The sequence below is a fragment of the Hoplias malabaricus genome, chromosome 15 (genome assembly GCF_029633855.1).
Source record: "Hoplias malabaricus isolate fHopMal1 chromosome 15, fHopMal1.hap1, whole genome shotgun sequence".
In the NCBI taxonomy this organism is placed as follows: Eukaryota; Metazoa; Chordata; class Actinopteri; order Characiformes; family Erythrinidae; genus Hoplias; species Hoplias malabaricus.
Genome location: NC_089814.1, coordinates 13200755 through 13223990, shown reverse-complemented (window position 1 = coordinate 13223990; position 23236 = coordinate 13200755). Strand labels below are relative to the sequence as shown.

The following is a 23236-nucleotide window of genomic DNA, read 5'->3' as shown; positions in this document are numbered from 1 at the left end:
AATTTTTTAACACAGAGCAAATCTCCACTGTACCTGTCGCTGTGCCTAAATGACATAATGAATGTACACCATATTACGTGTATCTGCAATGATGCTTTATGTAAACAAGTCAGAATATCAGGATAATCACAATATAGATTTTTATATCATTTAAAATTTGCGATATTTTTACACACGATACGATATGGCACAGCCCTAGTATGAACAATTTAAAGATTTCAGATCCTCATCCGTTTAGAGAATTAACTAATTAGTTTTCATGTGCCCATACTCTACTTTGAAACTTGCAGATCTTTATGTTATTGTTCCCTTTTACTGGTCGTCTTCTGTCTTTAATTAAAATGGAGAGAGACATTACGCAATTTAGTGCGAAAAATTGAAAAAACTTGCAGAATATGACAATAGCCATAAGGGAATTAACATCTATTATGTTGCCGGTAATGAGATAATTAGTTTTTTCCAGCGATGTCAATCAGAGTATATTTAATATTGCCTGATAAATGTCATGACTCATAGCACCATCATCACCCTGCTTCCACCCTCGCCCTCAACCTCCACCTTTTATAGATGTACTTTCCAATACTGAACTTATCATCTTGTACTCAAACTGGAACTTCAGCACTCATGCGGAACACACACACACACACACACACACACACACACACACACAGCCACACACCTGTGGTTGAAGTCTCAGCTGGCTGAAGGAGGCTGAAGGAGCTCCTTTGCAGTGCTGAGGCTGATGCTGTGATGAGGGAGGTGACGTGCGTCAATCAGGGACAGGAAATAGAGCCATCAACTCAAGCGCCAATCACACCAAACCATCACAAACAACGGCACAACAGAGCTAAATTCATCTGAATATCTTAAATAGAAAAAAGCTCATGAATCTTTAATGCTCCAGCGTCTATTACCACAGATATCACGGCCAGGGAAAATTTGCTACTCCAGTGTGTGCATGCTTCTCCTTTTCAGATTTATTTTGTCAATTATATGGCATGTTTGGAGCTTTCCTAATTCCTACCTCTGCATAATTACATTCTCATAAAAGCACTGAATAGCATTTAACTGCCATTGTAGAAATGCTCTGAGAATCCACAAGATGCTCTGTAGAGCACAAACAGGCAAACACATTGAAGCACCATGCACATAAGATGATCATGAGTGAAATAAGCAGTCAGTGCCATGACTGAGCACTTCCTTTTTGAAACTGCAGTGATCCTCAGAGAGCCAAGATTTTACACATAAGGAGCCAATCCTGTCAAGGGTGGGTCTTTCCATATGAACTCAAACTGCAGGGGAGCAGCAGTGGGGTGGTTGGAGATGTGAGATGTGAAATGGAATTTATATAGATCTGTGCATACTGAATGAAGACTAATGTGTAAAGTTATATCTTTTATGGTGTTATGGTTTTATGGTGTCAGAGTTGAGTTTGTAGGGCAGTAGTGGGCACTGTAAATAATTAGTAATCATGTGATACAGAGCTCACATGAGCAGGCACATTCTGTGATTTCCTTAAGGAAACTACAGTTTGTAATTTTCCTGTTTGAGAGCAACAGTGGCTGCATGTTCAACAATCTCGCTTTGTTTCATTGACCATACATGAGCCCTTTGTAGATCTCTTAAATAGTCTGGAGCCAGCAAAAGAACACCACAGAGCAGGTATGATTTGGGTGGTGGATCATTCTTACTGCTGATGTTAGTGTGTGTTGTGCTGGTAGGAGTGGATCAGACACAGCAGTGCTGCTAGAGTTTTTAAAACCCTCAGTGTCACTGCTGGAGTGGAAATAGTCCACCAACCTAAAATCTTTAGCCAACCGTGTCCTGTGGGCGTCGTCCAGTGAACACTGACGAAGGACTAGAGGATGACCAACCAACTGTGCAGCAACAGATGACCTACTGTCTCTAGCTTTACATTTACAAGGTGTATCAATGAGGTAGGTGTGTATAACAGTGGACAGTGAGTGGACATGGTGTTTAAAAACACATGCACCACTGCTGTGTCTGATACACTCTTACCAGCAAAAAAAAAAAAAATGTATCGTTCTGTTCAGTGATCATTAAGTGTATGATTCCGTACTTTGAGGGAGACCACTTTGCTTTTGTTGGAATTCTTATTCTTTGTATGTATTGAATGGGAGGATTACAGTCTTAGCAAAATTGCTTAAGCAGAGTGATATATAAAGAACCTACTGTTAAATATAAGATGTGTTAAAAACATTCAGAACAAACCATTTAGATTAAAGCTCAGAACCATGTGTCAGAGACATAACCCAACACATATTAGTAAACAAACTTGCAATTTTTCTGGGTCTATTTTGTTGGAATGTGCTTCACTGGCCAAGTCAGTCATCCAAACTAAAGCCCCTTGAGCTTGCATTTCACTTATAGTACACAAGCCTGAGGGCAAAAAGCCCCATGAACAAGAAGAAACTGGAAATGGCGTCACTGGGTGTCACTAGGGAAGATCTTCAGCGTTTGGTGATTTCAGTGGATTTTTCTTACAGTCATCTGTTACATCCTACAAATTATTCTTATTAAAACAACATTTATTAATATGTAAGATTATGTTCATTTGTCTGATAATACATGATCTTATGGATGTTCTGGCATAAAAAAAACAAACAAACACTGAAATAATTCATTTAGGCAAATATTCTCTAAATTAATCTAACATAGTGCACATGGTCCTCCATGGCAAAACCAATGGTTTGAAAAATGCAGCCAACTCGTTCCAGTTATTCGAAGACATGTGCATTGAAGTTTAATTTTTGGTATAATAGTACTTTGAAAATAAGTTGTTTTAGATTTGCATGTGAAGAATAAATGTATAAATTAATCTGACAGATTACTTTTGAGTGACAGTACTGACAGTACTTTTGAGTGTTTTGTAGACCGTATGCCAAAAATGTGTCATGAACACCTGCTTGTTTAATAGTTCTTCTGAAATACAGAGAAATCATTCTTTGTCCCCGTTTCCTCTTGGGAAAACTTTAAAATATAAGTTGAGACTTTGTTGTGAGGATTTGGCTACATTGACTGCAAGAACATTAGTGGGGTCACATACTGATATTTGATATTTTGATTACTTCTGGGTGACATATGCCACACCATCTCATCTTAAACGTATAGAATTTACTGCTTAACAAAACAATGCTGTGGGGCTTTCATAATCCTCATACACACTTGGCATTGAACATGGTGAATGCTGGCTTATATGCAGGTCCTCCCAAGCATCTGCTTTAATGTAATTTTGATTCATTTAATGCTTTTCTAATGAGATTATTTAAGCGGTGTGTGTGTATAATTAAATGTTAGCATCAGCTGTAGGTCCACATTAAATTCCCAGAATTCCCTAATAATAAGATAATATGTAAGATCGTGTATGTTGTGTGAAAATGATTCAGGTGTAGTGAGTATTGATTGTATAAGTGAACTGTAAGTGTAATTCCATGTGGCAGGTTTTACTCTGGAGAAGAGGTTAACTGTGGTCAGCTTTGTGTCAAATAGATTTGCATTTTTCATTATGCCAGGGAATTTTTTGTCTGCCACTTTCCAGAGCTCCAGGCTCTTCTTGTTCCTGCAGCTTGTATGTACACTGACGTACTGACTCATGTCCCATGGTGAGCTTTAATGACTGGCGGTGAACTGGCTTTAATCTTTATCTCTCTGTGCTGCTTTGGGGAGAGCTGCAGGTGGCTAGGATCACTATGAAGTCAGAAGGCTTGTACTTCATTCGCTCACCTTGCTGCATGTTAGCAATACCAAACAGATAAGGATGAAGTTTTGACTCCATCTGCAAACTGGAAGACCCCTCCCTGGGTATTTTGTTACATTCTGACACTAATGAATTCTCCAGCACTGGGCACAGTATGAATTGTGCTCTGTCCAGTGTTCCACTTATGGCAGAGAAAAGAAATACCCCTCCTCCTTCCTTTTGATAGAGAATAGCTTTGAAGGAAATGGGGCCTTAATGCACCTTTCCTTTCTTTATAATAACAGAGGGAGTACCTGCTGTGACGCAGTGTTTTTGCAGAACTCCACATGTAATGGGAGGCTTCTTAAGTAAGAGCCATTACCTGTTCCTTTCTGCTTTAATGCTTTACATATGTCACTTGAAAAGCTAGAATTTTTCCTAACCGGGAAAAAAAAGCACTTGTTTGGCAGTTATGCTAAAGGATTAACGCAAGCGTACAACCCAAAGGCTCCGTCTTTAAAAAATAATAATAAAAAAAGGCCTGGGTGTCTTTGATAACTGCATGTTGCTCTTAAGTTCCCCAGGCTGACATCCTTTGTCAGTTTCCTGTATCCATAGCGATGACCACTTTGACCAATCACCAGGCAAAGCTGTGTTTCCTGAACTCTCCCTGAGTTTCCTCCCAACACAAAACCTCTTGCCCCTCCACTGAAACATTACACTCTTCTTGGAACATTCTCTTCATCGAGGACAAGGCTGCATAACATTAATCTGGGGAAAGTAAGTCTCTAATAGAGCCGCTATCTACTTAATTCATTCAGCAACTTTAATAAATACCAAATGTGTCTGCTTTATCTCCTAGCATACATTGTGACCAAATACTTTACTTTCTGTAAAATATCTGATCACAAATACTAGAAATCTAGTTTTCCACTGAATAGGAAATAATGTTGATACAGTATAGCATAACTAATTAAATTGTGGGGTATTCTTTGAATAAATTGTTCGATAAAAATCTCATTTCCACAACTTCCACTTGTTATCTGATCAACACCAGCTGTCCTAAATTAGTCAGAACCTTAGCTTAGTGCTGGAGCTATGAAGCTAATGTTGCTAACATACACAAGAAGTCCACAGAAACTGTTTAAAAACTATTCTATGCAAAATCAGGGATTCGATTTAAGTCACAATATGGACCTGTTTTACTTTTGTTTGTTCTGATGCATTTTATGATAAATATACAATTATAAATCTGTAAGATTATAATAAAGACCTGATTGTAGTTTGAACATATTCAGAGATTTTGTTGTAATGTTAGCAACATTAGCTAAATGTAGCTCAAGCGCAAAGCTAAAGATGCTACATATGTACAACAAACTGATTAAATACATCATGGTAAGTGGAAAACTGTGTAAAAATGATAAATAACCAAATAGTCTTTTATACAATTGGTCCTTTATACTCTCTTCAGTTATTATAATGCTTATTTAATGACTGGAATTCTGAGAAATAAATTAACTGGCCTATTGTAGCTGGAACAGAGCAGACAACAATAGGTGTACGTCAGTGTATTATCTCACTTTCATCAAACGTTTTTTTGTTGAATTTGTGCTCTAGAATGCAATCTTTTGTTTCATTTCCATTAAAGCAGGTGTTTCAGCATGTTAGACTGCACTTGCCTCTACAGAGATACGTCTCGGCCCAGATGTGTTTGAGAACCAGATGCTGAGAAAACCCTCCCTTCATGGTGGAGACTATGCTATGGCTACACACTCTGAAATGGTCACTCAAGTGACTGCTTTGCAGATTCCCTCCCAGCCAATAGAGCGAAATGGAAACCTGATTGCCTTGGTAACAGGGCCCATTCTTCTCAACAATGACCACCACCAATCTCCAGTGAGTTCATCTTCGCAGGGCTGTAAGACTGTATCCCATGGCTGCTGGAGCTTGGAGGTGAAGGTGGCCATAGTACTGTTGGCTGTGGCTGGACTCCTCATCTTGGCACTTTTCTACCGCATCTTGATCCTCCGCCATAAGCTGCGTAGGGCTGAAGCCAGGAATACTTTGGAGTACTTTGGCTTCTACCACATGGCCCGCTACAGTCTCAAAGAACTGGACCTGCCTCCTGTAATCACTCCTGTTGTTACCCCTCCACCTCCTGATCTCCTTACACCTCCTCAGGCTTCCTCTCCACCTCTACCTGATGTTCCTTCAGTGCTTCCTGTTAACCCACCTCTCTTTCTTCTCCGCCCACCACCACCACCACCACCACCTCCACTTCTACCCCCTCCTCACCCCATAATTTTCACCACACCCCCCTCCCCTCAATCAGACACAGAGCTTTACTCCCGCGTTGGTGCCCTGCGGCCCTCTAGACTCTCCAGCGTGAGTCAGACGCAGGTGGTCCTCTTTGAACACTCCTCTCTGTGACCCCTGTTGAGAAGAACACTATCACTTTCAGCATACCCACTGCTATTTTTACAGCGGGCACAGTCTCCAACTTGTCCTCACCTGGGAAACATAAGGTATTGATATTGTCTAAGGATGGCACAGTGCATTATTGGAATCATACTGCAATTGACAGGGATGTTTAGATTAGGCTGATATTTCAACAAATATTTTTATATTATATTTATTGTATTTAAAGAGAAGATAATTTAGGTGGCACTGGACATGATTAGGTGGCACAGCATTTTATTCATTTTACTATATTTGTGAGAAAACAGTACACTGTGGAGGGAGTTCCAGTCTATTGCATCGCTATATTAATTCTTTCATTGTTTGTAACCGCTTATCCAGTTCAGGGTCACGGTAGGTCCAGATCCTACCTGGAATTGCTGGGCACAAGCAATTGTGGAACACACCCTGGAGGGGTGCATCAGTCCTTCACAGGGCGACACACACTCACACGTTCACTCACAGCTACGGACACTTTTGAGTAGCCAATCCACCTACCTCACAGACAGTCACCACCTACCAACCTTGGACCCTAGAGCTGTGTGAGCGACACTACCTGCTGTGCCACCATGTCACCAGGGCTATATTATTAATATTAAATATATCAAAATATTAAATATTTTGGTGTAAGCCCACCATTCCAATATTGGTGCATGTTTATGTTATCAATTTGTGTTGAAAGTGTGGGTAGTCCTCCAAAAGACATAATAGTTAAACATGTTTTTATGAGCCTACAGTGCTAATCTCTACGAACGTTCATTAGTAATGATTTATCTTTGATATGGAGAAAAATCTGTTATATATGTTGTGTCTGGCCTAATGGCTTTTATTTGTCCCCATTACCTTAAGTCTTAGAAATGAACCTGCCAAAAAGGTTCTTTGGAGAAATGCCACAGAGCCACTCAAGTTTCCCAGGTTTTCCCACCTAAATTTGTCAAAATCAAGAGCAGTTAAAAGGGAAACCCATCTAAACACAGTCATTCAGAAGGGTTGGAAATTCTTTGGTTTATTGGAGAGAATATTAAATGACAGTGGTAGTGATCCAGGATCCAAGTGTCTAACAGATCCATTTTGTTCACTGTCCATAACAACTACTGAAATTGCACTGCTTCTGAATTTTTATATGTAATGATTATAATAAACTAGTGGTTAACCTAAACAAAATACATTTTGGAACAGTTTGCACTAAAATATTGTTAAATGTGTAAAATATTTATGCAATGAATTGATTTTAAGAATATGTCTTAGACCAGTGGTCAGAAAACCTGCTATTGGATGTCTACATTTCTCTCATAATCCATGTCTCTGGCTGTGTATTTATAAACTTTTTATTGTTTGGTTCTGGTAATTGAATGGAGCAGTTTACATCAGACACATTAGGCAGTAAAAAGGGAATTAAAGTGAATTATGCTCATTTGTATACTAATGTTATTTAAGGCATGAGGAGCTTTGGTGCTGGTGTGCACATGCTGGAAGTAAACCAGTCTAGGTCTTCATTAATCTTTTATGTTATGATTGAATATTTCTTGCATAATTTAGCTTCTCAGAGACAGACTTTGTAATTGCTTTAAGTGTTGCACCATTCCAGGGATGTGCACTGTACATAATTTCATAGTTTTCACACACTTCAAAAGAAAGAACTGTTGAACAACACTAATTATATGTGACTTCGTTTTAATATGTGCAGATATTTGTGAGTGGTGTATGTAATGATCCTATTTGGATATATCTGTGTAGAACTGTGTAGTACAATTGTATTATTCCATTTATCTGCATGGTTAATGGCTGTGTTTGTTTTCTCTTTGGAATGTTCCTCTTTTCCGGAATAACACTGATTTCCTTCAGGGTGGGATTTTCCTGGAGAGCTCTTGCAAAGCATTCTTTTTTCACATCCTCTGGTGTGCCTTAAGGTTTGAATGTACCCTTTTTTGTATATTATTTCAATTTTCAATTTTAAAAATGGTCATGCCCTGCTAGGACCTAAAGAAATCTTGAGTGGTTGCAGTTGCACTCATGAGTTGTTCATTTCTTGATTGCTCCCACTGAAATTGTGTGAAAATTGCTAGGCTTTCAATAAAGGGAACACAAGCAGATTCACTGTCACGAAGCTCCAGAGTCCTGAGGTTGTGGCTTCAATACCCAGCTCTTTATGTATGTCCCCCCAAGGTCCTTGTCACTGTATAATGAAAAACATGTATCTCTATTTTTGTGGATTTTTAGTTTACTACATCATTTAAACACAACAGCTTTCCTTCACATTGTGTGAAAAATTCATGATGAATGGGCCAATAGAAATTCTCTAAAATTACATAGAATGAGTGTTTCATATCTACATAGGGATGCATAGGTCGTCTTCCAAGAGAAGCCACCATTTGGCACTACCATGTTTCCACAGTAGCCTCGAATGGACCAACAAAACACTGCCTCTTTAAAGTGCCTTTCACGTTCTTATACTAAAATAGCACCTTGGAAAGGGAGGGCAGAGGGAGGGTTTTCGCTGTGGTGTTATAACAATGAATTTGTGCATTATTAAGGTGTTATTTGTAGAAAACAAAGTTTCATTTTAATGCTTGTCTCTATGAACAATTAACTTTTGGTCTGGACAGATAACCTGTCCAAGCCCAGAGAAATAATTCAAGCTCTCTAAATTTGATAAAGTACAATGTGTAAAAGCTACTTCATATGCTGTAATGATTCTGTAATCACATCTTTCTTCAAAGCCCTAGCTTAGGCCAAATAATAGTCCATATAAATTTTTGATGACTCTCTGTTCTTTTTCCTCATGTGATTATGTATAATTCTACATTATTGTCAGAATGGCTGCAGGAAGACTTCGTAATAATCATTTAAAAATTGAAGAGCCTTCTCAGGAATGTAACAGAGTGCTATTATTCAGCATGAAGCTACCACACCTTATTATTTTCTGAAAAAGATGAAGCTGTACTTGTTTGGACTTAGCTGTCATTAACAGGATATTATTAGAAATTAATGAAGTCAATTATATGAGGCTGTCTGTGTGTAAATCCACAAAGAGAATATGTCTTAACATCCTCTTCAAATTTTAGTGTGTTAGTGTGAGTGTTAATAAGTTATCATCTTGTTATTTAGTATTTTAATTGGATGTCAGTTAAAGAGGGAATCCATCTGAATATAGTCATTCAGAGTAGGTTGAAATTCAGTGGGTATTTGTAGAGATATTTACAGTGGTATTGATAGGAACCAGAGGTCAAGTAAATACAACTGTTTTTATATGTGATATTTTTGTTTTTATGTTTCTTTAGAAGTGAATTCCCTTGCTGTTGGGCTTATGATTTAACCTTAAAAGCTGCACCTCACACCACAGTGATATTGTAGGTCTTAAGGGATGGGGAAAATCTACCTTTATTCTGGATATAGTAAATAATACATCTATTCTGAAGTATGTCGTTAGTCAGGATTTTTTTTTAAATCCCTTAATATATATATGTTTTAATTTGATTTAATTTCTGAATAAAAAATATGCTGGAAACCCCCTTTAAGAGTGCTACATGTCTGTTCTGAGGATGTTTCTTTTTATGTCACTGAAGCAGTGTGACTTTGTGTCCCTAGAAATCCAGGTCTCAGGGGGGTTTCACAAGCATGAAAGCTTTCCCCAGAGAAAGCCTTTGTATTATAACCTGGCTCAGCCTGTTGCGATCATTGATGCCTTGGATTTGCTCTCCATTCAGGCCCAAATTCAGCTCAGAATCGCATTCAGCACTAAGTTGTTTTCATGGCTGATATAACAGCAATTAGGATCCTGTCAAATTAAAGCTGTTCCGGTCAGAGATTTCGAATATTGAAGTGACAAGTGTAATTCCTGTTCAGAGAGTAAAGTGAGAATCATCTGCTTACCATCTCTAGAAATGGTTTGTGTGTTTTCACGCGTGTGTGTGTGTGTCTGTATAAAAGAGCGAGGGAGAGCCTTATTTATGAGAGTGTTTGGGATGCAGGTTGGCTTCCTCTGTTCTCCAGAGTTGATATTCATGGAATGTGATGACTTCAAAACACTGAAGAATACTTTTTTGTGCAAAGTTGTGCCTTTTTGCCATTCTGCTGGGGTCTCAGTGTCAACCAACAGAACACCTCTGTGCAGCAGTATGTGGGCGCCACTCGCTTTTGTGTTGTTTTATATGAATCAGGTTTTGAACTGTTTCTCTTTTATGGCCCAAGAACAGAGGCTGTTTAATCCTCACCTCCTACCCTGGAGATGCTTTCATATCTTCTCTGGCATAATCACAGAATACATCAGAGTCCAGAGTGAATAAAAAAACATTTTCAAGCCATAAAACAGCAAAGTGCTGTCTGTGTGAGAACATTTTATTTCTCAAGTATGTACTGCAAACACGGAGAGCACATGGAGATAAATGCGTAAGGTACATTTGTAGCTGTTGCTGATTTTTTTTAATTTATTTTTATTTCGTTTTTAAATCCTGTCATGTAAACATGGTGCTCATGCCGCTTTGTGAAAAGAACCTTTCACTGGGTTGTATTTGGCAGACACTGGGCCACATTGGCCTTCATCCAGCAAAACATTCCAGTAAATCATCAAATACCGGTGTGGGCTGGATTGTGTTCTTGGTGTAAAAGCCTGATGAGAAAATGTACACTCATGAATTAGCCGGTCCAGACAGTGTGATTAGATCAGATGCTCCCAAATCCACGGGCACTCTGCCTGCTCCCTGAGCACACAGCTAGTTCCTGACTTCTAACGGCACAATCTGGCTGCCTCAGATAATGCTGGATTTAAATGGCTGAGATTGCTTCCAAAATGAAAACTGACAAGTCCTTCTCCTCAACAATAGAGAAAACAAATGCTGCCAAAAGACACTGTCTCCTGTTGAAAAGGCGCTAAGTTGAATATTCATCTCAAATATTTGCCCAGAAGACCTGGACACTTTGACATATGAATTCGGCCAATTAAGCAAAGCTGTACTGTCACAAAAAATCCCTGATTCTAATAATGCATCAGAAATGGCATTACTGGACATGTCAATTAAAAAACAATCAGAGACCACCTTTCATTCCCCGTCAAAGCAAACATTACGTAAATGTCAACATAATATAATATCCAAATGTCTTCCCGTTGGTCTTTATTTCTGCTTCCACGCTTTTTTGGGAGTCTCAAAGAATTTTGAATTTTTTTTTTAAATCTACCCCTCTAAAGTTCAGTCTCAGAAGTTGGTTACATTTTCAATTGCAATACAAGTTATCTTAAACACATTCAGTGGCTCTGGGGTGGCAAGTGCATCATTATGACATTATGAAATATTTATGGTTTTTGTTTAATTCTTCTTGACATCTACACAATCTTTCAAACCCATAGTTTTGAGCTGTCATCTCACAGACGGATAGATAATTACCCCTGGGGTTTTTCAGATCTGAAGCAAGTGTAGAGAGTTTTTTCTCATGTGTCTTAAAGATGAAAGCTTTAACAGCAGGTTTTTTTAACTAGGTCTTCGTAGTCAAAAATTTAGGAGAATGCTAACACTGTGAAGAAGTATAAGAAAAAGAAGAAGAGGAGAATTAAGAAATAAAAAAAACATTCTTAATTTACTGAAGGCTTACAATGTCTTAAAAACCATTGTGTAGTTGCTTTGCACTCACATCGCCACAGCGGCTTAAGTTTTGTCCTCTGCTATGCAAAGATCATGCCGTACTTTTGATTAGGTGTTATGTAATGACATCATTAGAAGAAGCCAACGCATAAAAAAAAGATCTGACGAAATTTTGCTCTCATTATTCGTCTGATGTGATATACAATTAGCCGAGGACAGGCCTGATCGCAACGGAGGGATTACGACATGTAAAGCAATGCTCCCTCTTACTACAACTCTTGCTGGAGTCTGCAGCCAGTTTGGTGCCAGAGAGGATATTTCAAGCCTCTTATCACCATCTCCAGGTCCTGAAGGTAATCACACGCTTCTCATTTTTGCTCGTCTTGACAGCTTGAGTCAACAGTGATGCACGGGCTTTCAAAGGCAGAGTGTTGGATGAATGTGGGTGAGAGAGCTGAGCTTGCTTCTCCTTCTCTCTCTCTCTCTCTCTCTCTCTCTCTCTCTCCCTCTCCCCCTCTTTCGCCCTCCAGCATGGCACACTTGCATCAGCAGCCACTGGCTTTGCCACCTGACAATCCTTCATCTGCCTGTGAGTATGCGAGGGAGGAGTATGTTGGGTAATGGGGATCAGGTGAAGCTGGGGGAGCGTTATGTTGGAAAGCACACACATTTTAGATCTCAGCAGATGAAGTGTCAACATGAAACATGGGTCTTAAATGTTTTCTGCATTCGCTTCTATTTTTTTGTCCATGCGTGAAAGTAAAGGTTCCTTAGTGATTCCTGGCTTGGGTGTGCAAATGCGTTAAATCCTGTACATTATGTTGAAGTTCTGCGAGCTTAAAATATTTCTTCACATTCATAGTCTTCGTTTACATTTCTTTAAAGGATGTCCCCTGAAAGATGGATTAAAAAGTGGATTTTCTGGGGAGTAAAGTCTCTTACAGGCACATAAGCCTGTAGGCCCATTTTTTTCCATGATTATTTTTTTTACACAACTCATTGCCAATTCCACCCACTGGCTAGGTCTCCCTCAGCCACTTAGCTGGGAGGGTGAAGGCTAGTACATGCTTCCTCCAGGACATGTGAAGCCTACCACGATTTCATTTAAACCGCTGTTTACACAGTGTTGTTTGACTGCTCAGCGTACTCAGAGGAGAATGCTAATTCAGTTATGTGAGCTAATAGACACCTGTAGTGTTTAGCACTGTGCTCAGGGATTGGGGAGAGTGAGGGGTATTTTACAGAGAGAAAGCGAGGTCAGTTGTGCTCTCTTGGAACCCAGCCTGACATGGCTCAGGCATTTTCAGAGATTGAACTTGCGATCTCCCGGTGTAAGAGCCAGTTCCCATGGTTTTGTGCTTTCTAAATATGGAGTTCTACTGATTATTTTGTCACTGTTGCTACATCCCACACCTGCAGAAGTAAGAACTTATACAGACTTCAGAGCACAACACCGGCTCCCCATTCTGAATTACTTACATTGAATAAACTCAGGACAATATGATTAGCTTGTTTACCTGCTGTGGTTGTATCACATACAAGCTGAGGCTGTCACAGCTTGCTCCATTACATATTTAAGATTTTAATTTTATAAATAATGAATGCATAATGTTGCAGATTGTGAAAGATTAATCTAAAACATAATGAATAAAAGAGAGATAAACAGATGTTGGGAAGTCTGTCTACTTCTGGTGGAAGTGAACTACGGCATGTTGCTGGATCTTTCTGGGTCGTGGTTGTACACTTACATCTGTATCTATACAAGGGAACCAGAGAAGATTGTAGAGCCACTTTGTGCTATGGCCCCGTGTCGTTATACACAAATACATCACTTATATTAAAATAATAAATGTTTTAGGATATTTGTTTCATTCCAAACATGCAGTTCAAGCTTTGAGGATCCTTCTAAATCATTGTACATACTTTAAGTAGAACACAGGTTTTACCACTAGATTATAATATGGTTAGAGAAAAAAAAAAAAAAAAAAAAGCTATGGACGTGGAGGCCGCCCAGTCTGTCCAGTCTCTGGTCCACGTGGTCCCTCTGTATTGTCCTAGGCCTTTGATCAGATAATTGCACCTCAGACCTAGAGTTTGCAACCCCTGTGTCACTATGGAGACCAGCCGATCTCTGTGTGTTCCGCTGAGCGGCTTTTAGTGGTTTCACTTCAGCTGGATTTTTGGACAGCTGGAGTGACTTCAAAACATGAGACGTCTGGGCCAAGACGACGTCATGTGAGACTGCAAACAATTACCAAGTATAACAGTTATGGATTTTAATAGCAATATGTTATGATTTACGCATGTGTGGTTAAAATGTACACATACATTTGCATATACATCCATACACACTACATTCTTATGAAACTGATAAAAGTGTTATTTGGAGCAATGCCAAATGGCAAGATCATTTTGATTCACTAAAGATCATTTGAATATAGATAGTAGATAGTAAGGTAAACTTTATGGATCCTGAAAGAAATGTAATAGAATATGGTTCTTGAAAGAGTAATTATCTAAATATTATGTAAATGAGCCTCTGAAATTCAGCATCACAAAAAAAAGACTTAATTGATGATTTTCTTTTATATCTTATGCTTCTCATTTTGGTATCACTCCAAAGAACCCCCTTTGACACCTTTAATAGCCCTATATTCCATTCCAACAAAACTAATGAACTCCTGCTTATTTATTTAAGACTTTCAGTAAATAAATCAAAGACCTGTGCTGGTTTTAAAATGACAGCTGCTCTTTACATGCTGTGTGTAAATAGTGTAGCAGAAACAAATGCATATTAACCCATTAAATCCAAAGCTTATTATATCCTGAGGTGTAACATTCAGTAATGACATGCAAATAATGCAATGCAAACTGGCTGGGTTCTTACCAAGCTATGGATTTAATGAGTTAAACAGCTCTGCTCGATCTGAAAATATACAGTCTTCCCCCTCTGTGTGCAGTGTGGGTTCATTTTGTGCCATGGGGGATGGCGCTTGAAAAAAAATAACATTAAATGAGTTTTCACAACCACAAGCAATGTCAAAAAGGAACTTTGTATCCTGCATTCATAAACCCTGCGTGTGGACAACCTTTATCAGTCATTTATCATCATTCTTGCCAAATTCCTACACCAAGTCGAGAAAAACATGGGAAACTGCACAGAAGCTCTGGGAATGAATAAATTAATTGGGCATATTTTTAAAGAATGTAATTGGACAAGGATTTGCAGAGATTTGATATTTGTTGCTGCCTGTATCTTTTTTTGCAGAGCAAAATACATTCCTCTAAACCCCTTTTAATACACAGAATGACTCCAAATGTAAGTCTGGGGAAAACTTCTCTCCCATGAGTCCCATTATTTTCCACATATTCAGTTTGCATTTAACCAGACCTGAGGCTGTGCTAATCCATACAAAACATTGCTATTCAGAGACTGCAAGGAACATTACAGATAGATCAGGACCAATATGCCCTTGTTCCCTGTTATAATCTGTATTCTCAGTGTAATCTGTATTATCACTGAGACTTATGCAAATTTCCGTTTTCTATAATATCCAGTCATGCAGATGGGCTAAATGTGCTCTATCCTCTAAACCAGTCCAAAAAAGAGAAAAATAAAAACGTGTGAGGAAGAGGAAAGAAGTAGAGCAGCAAGGAGAGTCAGATCAGCATCAGTTTATTTAACAGCATGAACACATCCATGTTTCAAATGCACATGAGTGGTACATGTTGTTCCTCTTAGTCCTCTGGCTCATATACACAGTATTATACACCTTTTTCTGAAAATAGAAACAATATAATATAGAGTGCAGAGGTTTGGGCACACCTGGTTAAACGAGTCTTTGTGTTTTGCTGGTTTTCTCTGGAAAAATATGTACAGTTTAGTGCACATTTAAAAATAAAACATTTAAAAAAATGAATTTCATGTTTTCTGTTTTACTTTTAGAGGTTCCAAGAAATTGGATGAAATTAAATCAGTTTTTAAGATAAAACATTGTGGTTGCTATTTATTTGTGGAGTTTTTATAATGGACGCAAAAATAAAGAGAAAATTGGGCCTCTGCAAAAGGTATGGTCCATGTTTTATATTCTTGTATATAGTCCATATATTATATTCTCCTCCCCAAATGTTAAGTTCAGCACATCAGAAAAAGCACCACATTTCTGTAGAGGATCCTCGGTTGTTTGTCAATTTAAATCAGCAGAACATGCAGTTGGACCAGGGGGGCTCAAACCTTTGCACTCGACTGAAGGACCTCTTCTCCTCAGTGGTGGGGTAAGCTGAGAGATATTTTCTGCAGATGCTTCTCCACGCGCGGCGACTGGGTCCGTGTTCAGGGCCTGCAGAAGTGGCATTTGATGATCTTCTTGAAGGCGCTCTGGAAGTCCTTGTTGAAGTAGGCGTAGATGATTGGGTTGAGCAGAGAGTTGGAGTAGCCCAGCCAGTTGATGACGTCACTGAGCCACACAGGCATGTGGCACGAGGGGCAGAAGGGCATCACCAGCGCTTTGATGAAGAAAGGCAGCCAGCAGAGGATGAATGTGCCCATGATGATGCCCAGGGTCTTCACTGTCTTGCGCTCGCGGGCCAGGGCGAGCTTCCTCTTGGCCTCCGTGTTCTTCTCGTGCCGGTGCTCGAACAGTGGCACGTGCCCGGGAGCGTTGGGCAGCGGCAGTGTGCTCTTTCCGCCGTGGACCTCCACGATCTCCACACACTCCCCGACCCCCACGCCGCTTCCGAGGTCCGCGCGCTTGGCCGCGCCATTGGCGCACGCGTCCCGTTTGGACTCCACACTGTCAGAAAACAACGAAGAGGGACAAACCATGTAAAAGGACCCTCAAAAGCACACAAAATAATCCGTAAATTACGTTAAAGACATATTCACACGGCACAAGATTTCGAACCAAAGATGTGAGACCGGGGAGAAAAGTAGAAACGAAATGTGCAGTTTTAATCACTACAAATGAAAGCCACATGCAGTTCTTATAAACATTTTTGAAAAAAATGACCTGATGCGAACAGACTACCAACTAGAACAACACAAAAACCCGCTAAAACAAGCATAAAAGGTTGTTTATCCCTAAGATTTACCACAGGAACGCGCTTAAACTGCACTTAAAAAGCATAGGCGCGTTCCTGTGAACTGGGTGCTACTATATTATTAGCTAGTTAGCATATATCAGTTTGTGTGGAAATTTGAAAAATAAAAACAAAGGAAAATATGCTTTAAAAACTTAGGCTCTTTCCTCCGCCATGATGAAAATTTGTGCTGACGTCACAACAGTGAAGAATTCTTCAAATTCACATCTTTAAAATGGCTGGCTGGTATTACACTATATCTGTAAGAGCTAGTCAGGTGCATTAGTGCTGCAGGTTTAATGTCATAACTACTGGCTAATTTAAAATCCCGGGCTGGAAGTTGGATTTGAAGACCTCTGCACTAGGGTCCTTCATGTATTTCCTTTTTGATAAGAAAGGTTTTCGTCTAATACATTTTACACCCTTGGAATAGTGTTCCTTGCGGTCATGGTCCTCCTTTATTTTCATTTGTATAAGTTTGCGTGTCCCAACTACGTTTATTTGGACTGTAACCATGAGGACTGTGCTCTGATTCTGTCAGTGCAGAAAATCCATTACAGTCTTTATGCAGCCAGTCAGTTTCAGACTCAATGTGACAGACTGTTAATATGCGTGCCTTCCTTTTTAAAACCTGACATGTTTTTTCAACCGTTAAAATCCGTGAGAATAGGCTGCACTTTCCCATGGAAACGCTTCATATTTGTACATTTCCATACACTCTTACCAAATAGGGTTCTGTACAGTACTGAGAGAGTATATAACTATTTTAATGTTCCCCTCGTATCATTGATTTAAACCCTATCAACTTATCTTTGTGCATCCAAATTTTTAATTTATAATTAATTCCTCTAATACCTTAGAAGAGGTTTAGAACTCTCCAGTTTCTGTGTGCACAGCTGTAATACTGCAGTTAGTCCCCGCCTCTAACGCCCCTTACACCTCCAGCTCTCACCTGCTTGAAAGCCCCGCCCTGGTTCTGTGCTTATGATGTAAGAAACCCAGTGTGTTTGCATCCATCTGTTTGAGAATGTCTTTCTGGAGACTGTAGATTCAATGCAGAAAAGATCAGCTATAAGCACTGGCTGCTAACTGCTCTCATGATACACCTTCTAGCGTATGAACAACACATCACAGACATGTTAACGAGGTTAAAGACTTGATTTTCACTGGAGGGGATCTTTAAGAATCAAGCAGTTGTCTGAGTATCACTGAAATAAAATCTCTTAGGATTCAGAAAACCTCCTTAAAGCACCCATGACACCAACAAGGTTCCACCAGTGCTCAGTATTGTCCCAGACTCTTCTGAGGGAATTTGATAGGAAAGATGCATTGAACATGAAAAATGACCATGTATGAATTGAAATGCTTCTTTTATGGTTTTTAACATATTATATTTGTAGAAACCATAAGAATTTAACCTGACATTCTAAAACAGCAATGCAAAATAAATGTTGGGGTCTAGACAGTGTGGAACATGGTACAATAATGTTCCCTGACTAAAGGAACTATGTTCTCCAACTCTGTACATTTTACTGTTCTAGACTTAATCTTTAGCAGCATTCGTCTGGGTAAAATATTCTTCCCTGTAGCAAGAATATATTGCACTATGGCAAATGTACAAATTCCTTCATATAATATATTCAATAGTTAAATGTTCTCTGTCACAAGGTTAATTCAGGAGCAGTGAGAGCAGAGTGAGTTTGAGCTTATACGCCAGAAAAACACAGCCACGTAGATCCAATAATATAAAATATATGTATGTATTTCATGGGCAAACCAGAGATGACAAATGCACCCAGAATATGGTCCTTTCTGGGTCTTACATGTCTAAGGTTTTAAAAAAAAATGATAATACACATCATTAGGACACAGTGACATACCGTTAGTAAAATTGCTACAGGTCCCTTGCCTTTTAACCGTGGAGCTGTATTTGCTACAGAGAACCATTTATTTAATATTTGGTTTTAAAATAACAGCTTTATAAGGGGTCTTACTGAGCTCTTTGGCAGTTATTCCATATAAGATTAACACTCGCAATACCGGTGTTGTTTTGGCTTGGTTAAATGGCAACAATATAGAACATATTTTATATCTTTTACCAGACAAACGTTCTACCATTAAACTGTAATAACATCTGTGGGTATTTTTTATACATCAACGTGTACCCAGTGTAAACACTCCAGTTGGTTCCTTTGTATTGAGAGTGCTTTGTCTTTGGTAAAGAATCACACCAAATGCAGTCCTGTTTTGCTGAGGGTGCCCTGTATTTAAAAATAACATTTGAAGCAATTTTTTTTTTTTGGGAGGGGGGGGGGTTGCCCCAAGTATTTTTTATTTATTTATTTTTTTTACAGACAGCACCTTGCCTTTTGAATAGATCCCCTGTATCATCCTAGAGCCTTATTACTGACATTGCCTTGCCTTAATCCCTGAGCACAGACCCTTGGAGAACCATGTTTAGGGTCTATCACTCCCGAGAAGGTTTTCACTTGTGGAGAGTGTGTCGGCTTTTCTAAAGAGCCTCTTTTAGGAGAGACAGACTCCTGAATCAGATGTACAGGGCGTATACGAGCTCAGAGCCTCTGCCTGTACCTTTTCTTCTGAGGTTGCGCGCTGCTCCTCCAGGTCTTGAGCTCTCCGTTGGTTTTCTTGGAGAGCGCGGGCGACACGGCGCTCAGACACTCCACCTTCTCGGACTTGCGCACGGTCTTTCGGATGCGGAAGCGCGCGGCTCGGAAGATGCGGCCGTAGAGCACGAGCATGAGCGTGAGCGGGATGTAGAAGGCGCCGAAGGTGGAGTAGATGGTGTACCAGGGGTCGTGGCTGATGGCGCACGCCTCGGGGTTGGCGCTCTCCTCGGCTTTGCTGGCGGGCGACGACTTCATGATCAACATGGGGGGCACGGATATGGAGAAGCCCACCAGCCACGTGACGCTGATCAGCACGGCCGCGCGCTTCATCGTGCGCTTCTTCATGTAGTCGATGGGGTCGGTGATGGCCCAGTACCTGTCCAGCGCGATGGCGCACAGGTGTAGGATGGACGACGTGCAGCACAGGACGTCCAGCGAGATGAAGATGTCGCACGCGACCTGCCCCAGCGTCCACCTGTCCAGCACCTGGTAAAGGCACGCCATGGGCAGCACGAGCACCGACACCATCAGGTCCGTGACGGCCAACGAGCCGATCAGGTAGTTGGCCACATTCTGAAGTGACCTCTCCAAGGCGATGGCGGCCACGACGCACGCGTTCCCGAACACCGAGCAGAGGATGAGCGCGCCGATCAGCAGGGACGTGGACACCTGGTAGCTCAGTGGAACCTGCGCGCGCGCCCCTGTGTCGTTCGCGGTGTCGTTGCGCTCGTAAACAGCGCTGTCGTTGGGGAACAACGAAGACAGGTTTTGTGCGTCCTCCATGACGCTGAGAACGCGGCGCGCCAAAAGAAATCAACAACAGTGCAAGGAGCTACAACAGTCCCCCTTCCGCAGGAGCGCGCGCGAATCCAGCCACGAGCATCATCACTAAAGCGGCCGTGGCGTGGCATGAGCGTTTATATAGCACCCCCCATCCCCCACCACCCGGATGGTACGTCACTTACGTAGAGCGTCTACCCTGGACTTTCACACCAGTTTTCTGGAGCAGACCTGTTGGCCATGACGTCACACATACAGAAAAACATTGGTTCCTTTAGAACCTCAGATGGTTCTCAGACATTTAGCAGGTCAGAGCTTTAACTCTGGGTCTCCATTCAGTTTCTGCAGTTCCACTGCATCATTCTATAAAGGGGATGACATAGAAACACTTTCAGTTCTGTTAAGAACATTTAGAAATTCTTAGATGATTCTCAGATCTCTTGCATGTGGTCAGGAAGTTAACTACAGATCTTTCATTTCTGCAATGTAGAAAAAAACCCTCTCTTAATTCTCTTTTAAAGGAACACTAGGTAGTATTTTTACCATGAAATTATAGCTTGAAAACATTGTAATGCTTCGCTGACCTGTCATAGGGTGAACAGAGCCACTGTTGTTGCTAATCTGGGCTCAGCACTGCAGAAATTCCACTATGCAACATTTGGAGGAGGGTAGGAAACCAACTCTACCTCCCCTTTCCTAACACTTGATTTCAGTAAGTGCTGTAAAATCAATTAAACTATACAAACTGTAGGGGGAACCCAAAAGCAAAAACAAAACAAAAAAAACCCACCAAACTTTACCCAGTGTTCCTTGAATTAATTATGGCGCCATCAAACCAATTTTGGTTCCCTTAAGAACATTTAGATCCTGAACTCTGCCTGTGGGAAAAAACATGTTGTGCATTTACACCATGTAGAGGTTTAATAAATAAGATTAAACATTTTTTTAACCTATAAACTGCAGCAATCCTTTTAAAACTTAAGCTCTTGGAACATGATAGAAAACATTAACTAAGAAACTATTCAGGTGAATGAGGTTTGTTTTGGTTACACCACGTGCCTAAAAGTTTGTGTACATCGGCTCATCCATCATTTCTTCACGGTACTGACAAGAAATTTGGCCCAGCTTTGCTGCAATAGCTGTTGCTGTTCTTCTGGGAGAGCTATGCACTAGCGGTTCAAACCTTTCTGTTAGGACTATATTGCACCTAGCCATGCATGACAGCATTAGTGTGGTCAGGTACCACAGACTCCACTCCAACTCATCTCAAAGGTCACAAAGGTGAATGTTTCTCCATCAGTTCCACCGCTGCACACGCTTCGCATTAAGCATGGTGACCTTACACTCCTGTGCAGCTGCTCCAGAGCATAACATTTTGTGTTTCTGTGGGGATTGGGCCAGCTCTGTGTGCACAGCTGAATATTTATGGCCGCAGTGATTGCACCTTATAATGAAGTAAACCTGAAAAAAAGCTGCAAACTCTGTAATACATCTCTGCAAAAGACCTTGGCGGGGTTGAGAGCTGCATATTTCAAGCAACAGCAACAATAACAAAAATATGCTGGAGCAAATAAGCCACAAAGAGTCCGAAACTTTAGTAATCATCAAGAAATGTCATAAAAGATTCTGCATTCAGATTCTACAGTACAATAGTCCAAATCCAGTAGCCGATGCAAAAACACTGACATGAACTCAGTCCTGATTCCAGCGGTTCAGAGAGAGGACTTCTGATGACAGTGTATCTCTACACTATCAGAAAAAAAGCTATCACTGTAAATATTAGAGGTACATTTACACTGTGTGTACCTTTAGTGACCAATAGTGTACCTGCACTGTACCGCTTTTCTGAGAGTAAAAGGAAGTATATAACAAAACATGTTAGTATACGTCGGGTGGATGCATATCCATTCCAAATCTACCCAGACAGTGCCTTTTGACTCTGCACAAATCTGCACAGATATATTTCAAAGGCTAATCAGATAAGGGAATTGTCTCACTACCAAAGAAAAGCATTAGTACCATGTTATTATGCCACCATTTGCAATTATGAGCGGGAGACGTCTATAGTGGTGACTCCTCGAAAGATCAGCATTTTGCAGAACTGTAGTTCATTTCTGACCCATTGCTCCTAGCAAACCGTCTTCAATTCCCCAAGGTTGAGAGTCACGTTAATGGACTTACATTTTTGAAAACCTCCATAAATTTTCAATGAGGTCCATGTCAGAAAATTGGCAAGGCAATGTAAGTGCCTTCCTTATATAGAAACCATTCTTAACTTATTTTGGCTGCATGGTTAGGGTCATTGATTTGTTGAAATGCTCATCTTCTGCCCAGATTCAGTTTCTTTGCTGATGAGATTAAATTCTCCTCGACTATTCCTATGATATCATTGCTGCATTCATGTCTCCTTTAATGATACGTAATGCCCCAGTAAAAGACTTTACAGAGAAACAGATTCATATCATGATGCTTTGTGGGTGTGGTGTGTCTGGGCTCATATCCACAACGCTTCTGTCTATGAATATGACGAGCTGAAATATTGCCAGAATACATGGGTCCAGAAGATTTCTCAATTTTCGAAATGGTTATATGTAAATATCTAAAATTTGCATCTCATCCAATTTTGTCTGAAATGAAGGGTTTGTGTCCCATTTGCTACAGTCACAGACTCTGCTCTTTAGTGAAAGCTTTCAACTATAGATATTGCAATAAATCTGTGAGGATTTTATGGTATTTTGATGTGTGAATATCAGTGAGCTCAAGTACTGATGTTGAATGATTAGTTTTGGATTGAAAAACACATAAACAACACTCATTCAAAAAAAAAAGATACTTATTGGAGCTTTATCCAATAAGAGAATGCACTTACACTGCCCCACAGCCAATTCCTGGGGCTTTGTACTCCTCTGGCTGATGCTTGGTATAGTCTCATACACAAATCTTCAAACTGATATGGTGGAAGTCACTTATCCATGATGTTGTGGTCAGAAAAAAAAACCCACCACTGGTCTGAGTGC

The 23236-nt window shown here is 40.2% G+C and overlaps 1 protein-coding gene across 1 annotated transcript; it reads right to left on the bottom strand.

The window, feature by feature from the left end:
* Positions 1 to 15455: 15455 nt before the first annotated feature.
* htr1ab (5-hydroxytryptamine (serotonin) receptor 1A b) lies at positions 15456 to 20280 on the bottom strand. The gene is made up of 2 exons (XM_066646230.1): positions 19402 to 20280; positions 15456 to 16523 (listed from the first exon to the last, which is right to left on the bottom strand). The coding sequence occupies exons 1-2, from the start codon at positions 20220 to 20222 to the stop codon at positions 16064 to 16066; spliced, it is 1281 nt and encodes a 426-aa protein (XP_066502327.1). The 5' UTR covers positions 20223 to 20280; the 3' UTR covers positions 15456 to 16063.
* Positions 20281 to 23236: the final 2956 nt, after the last annotated feature.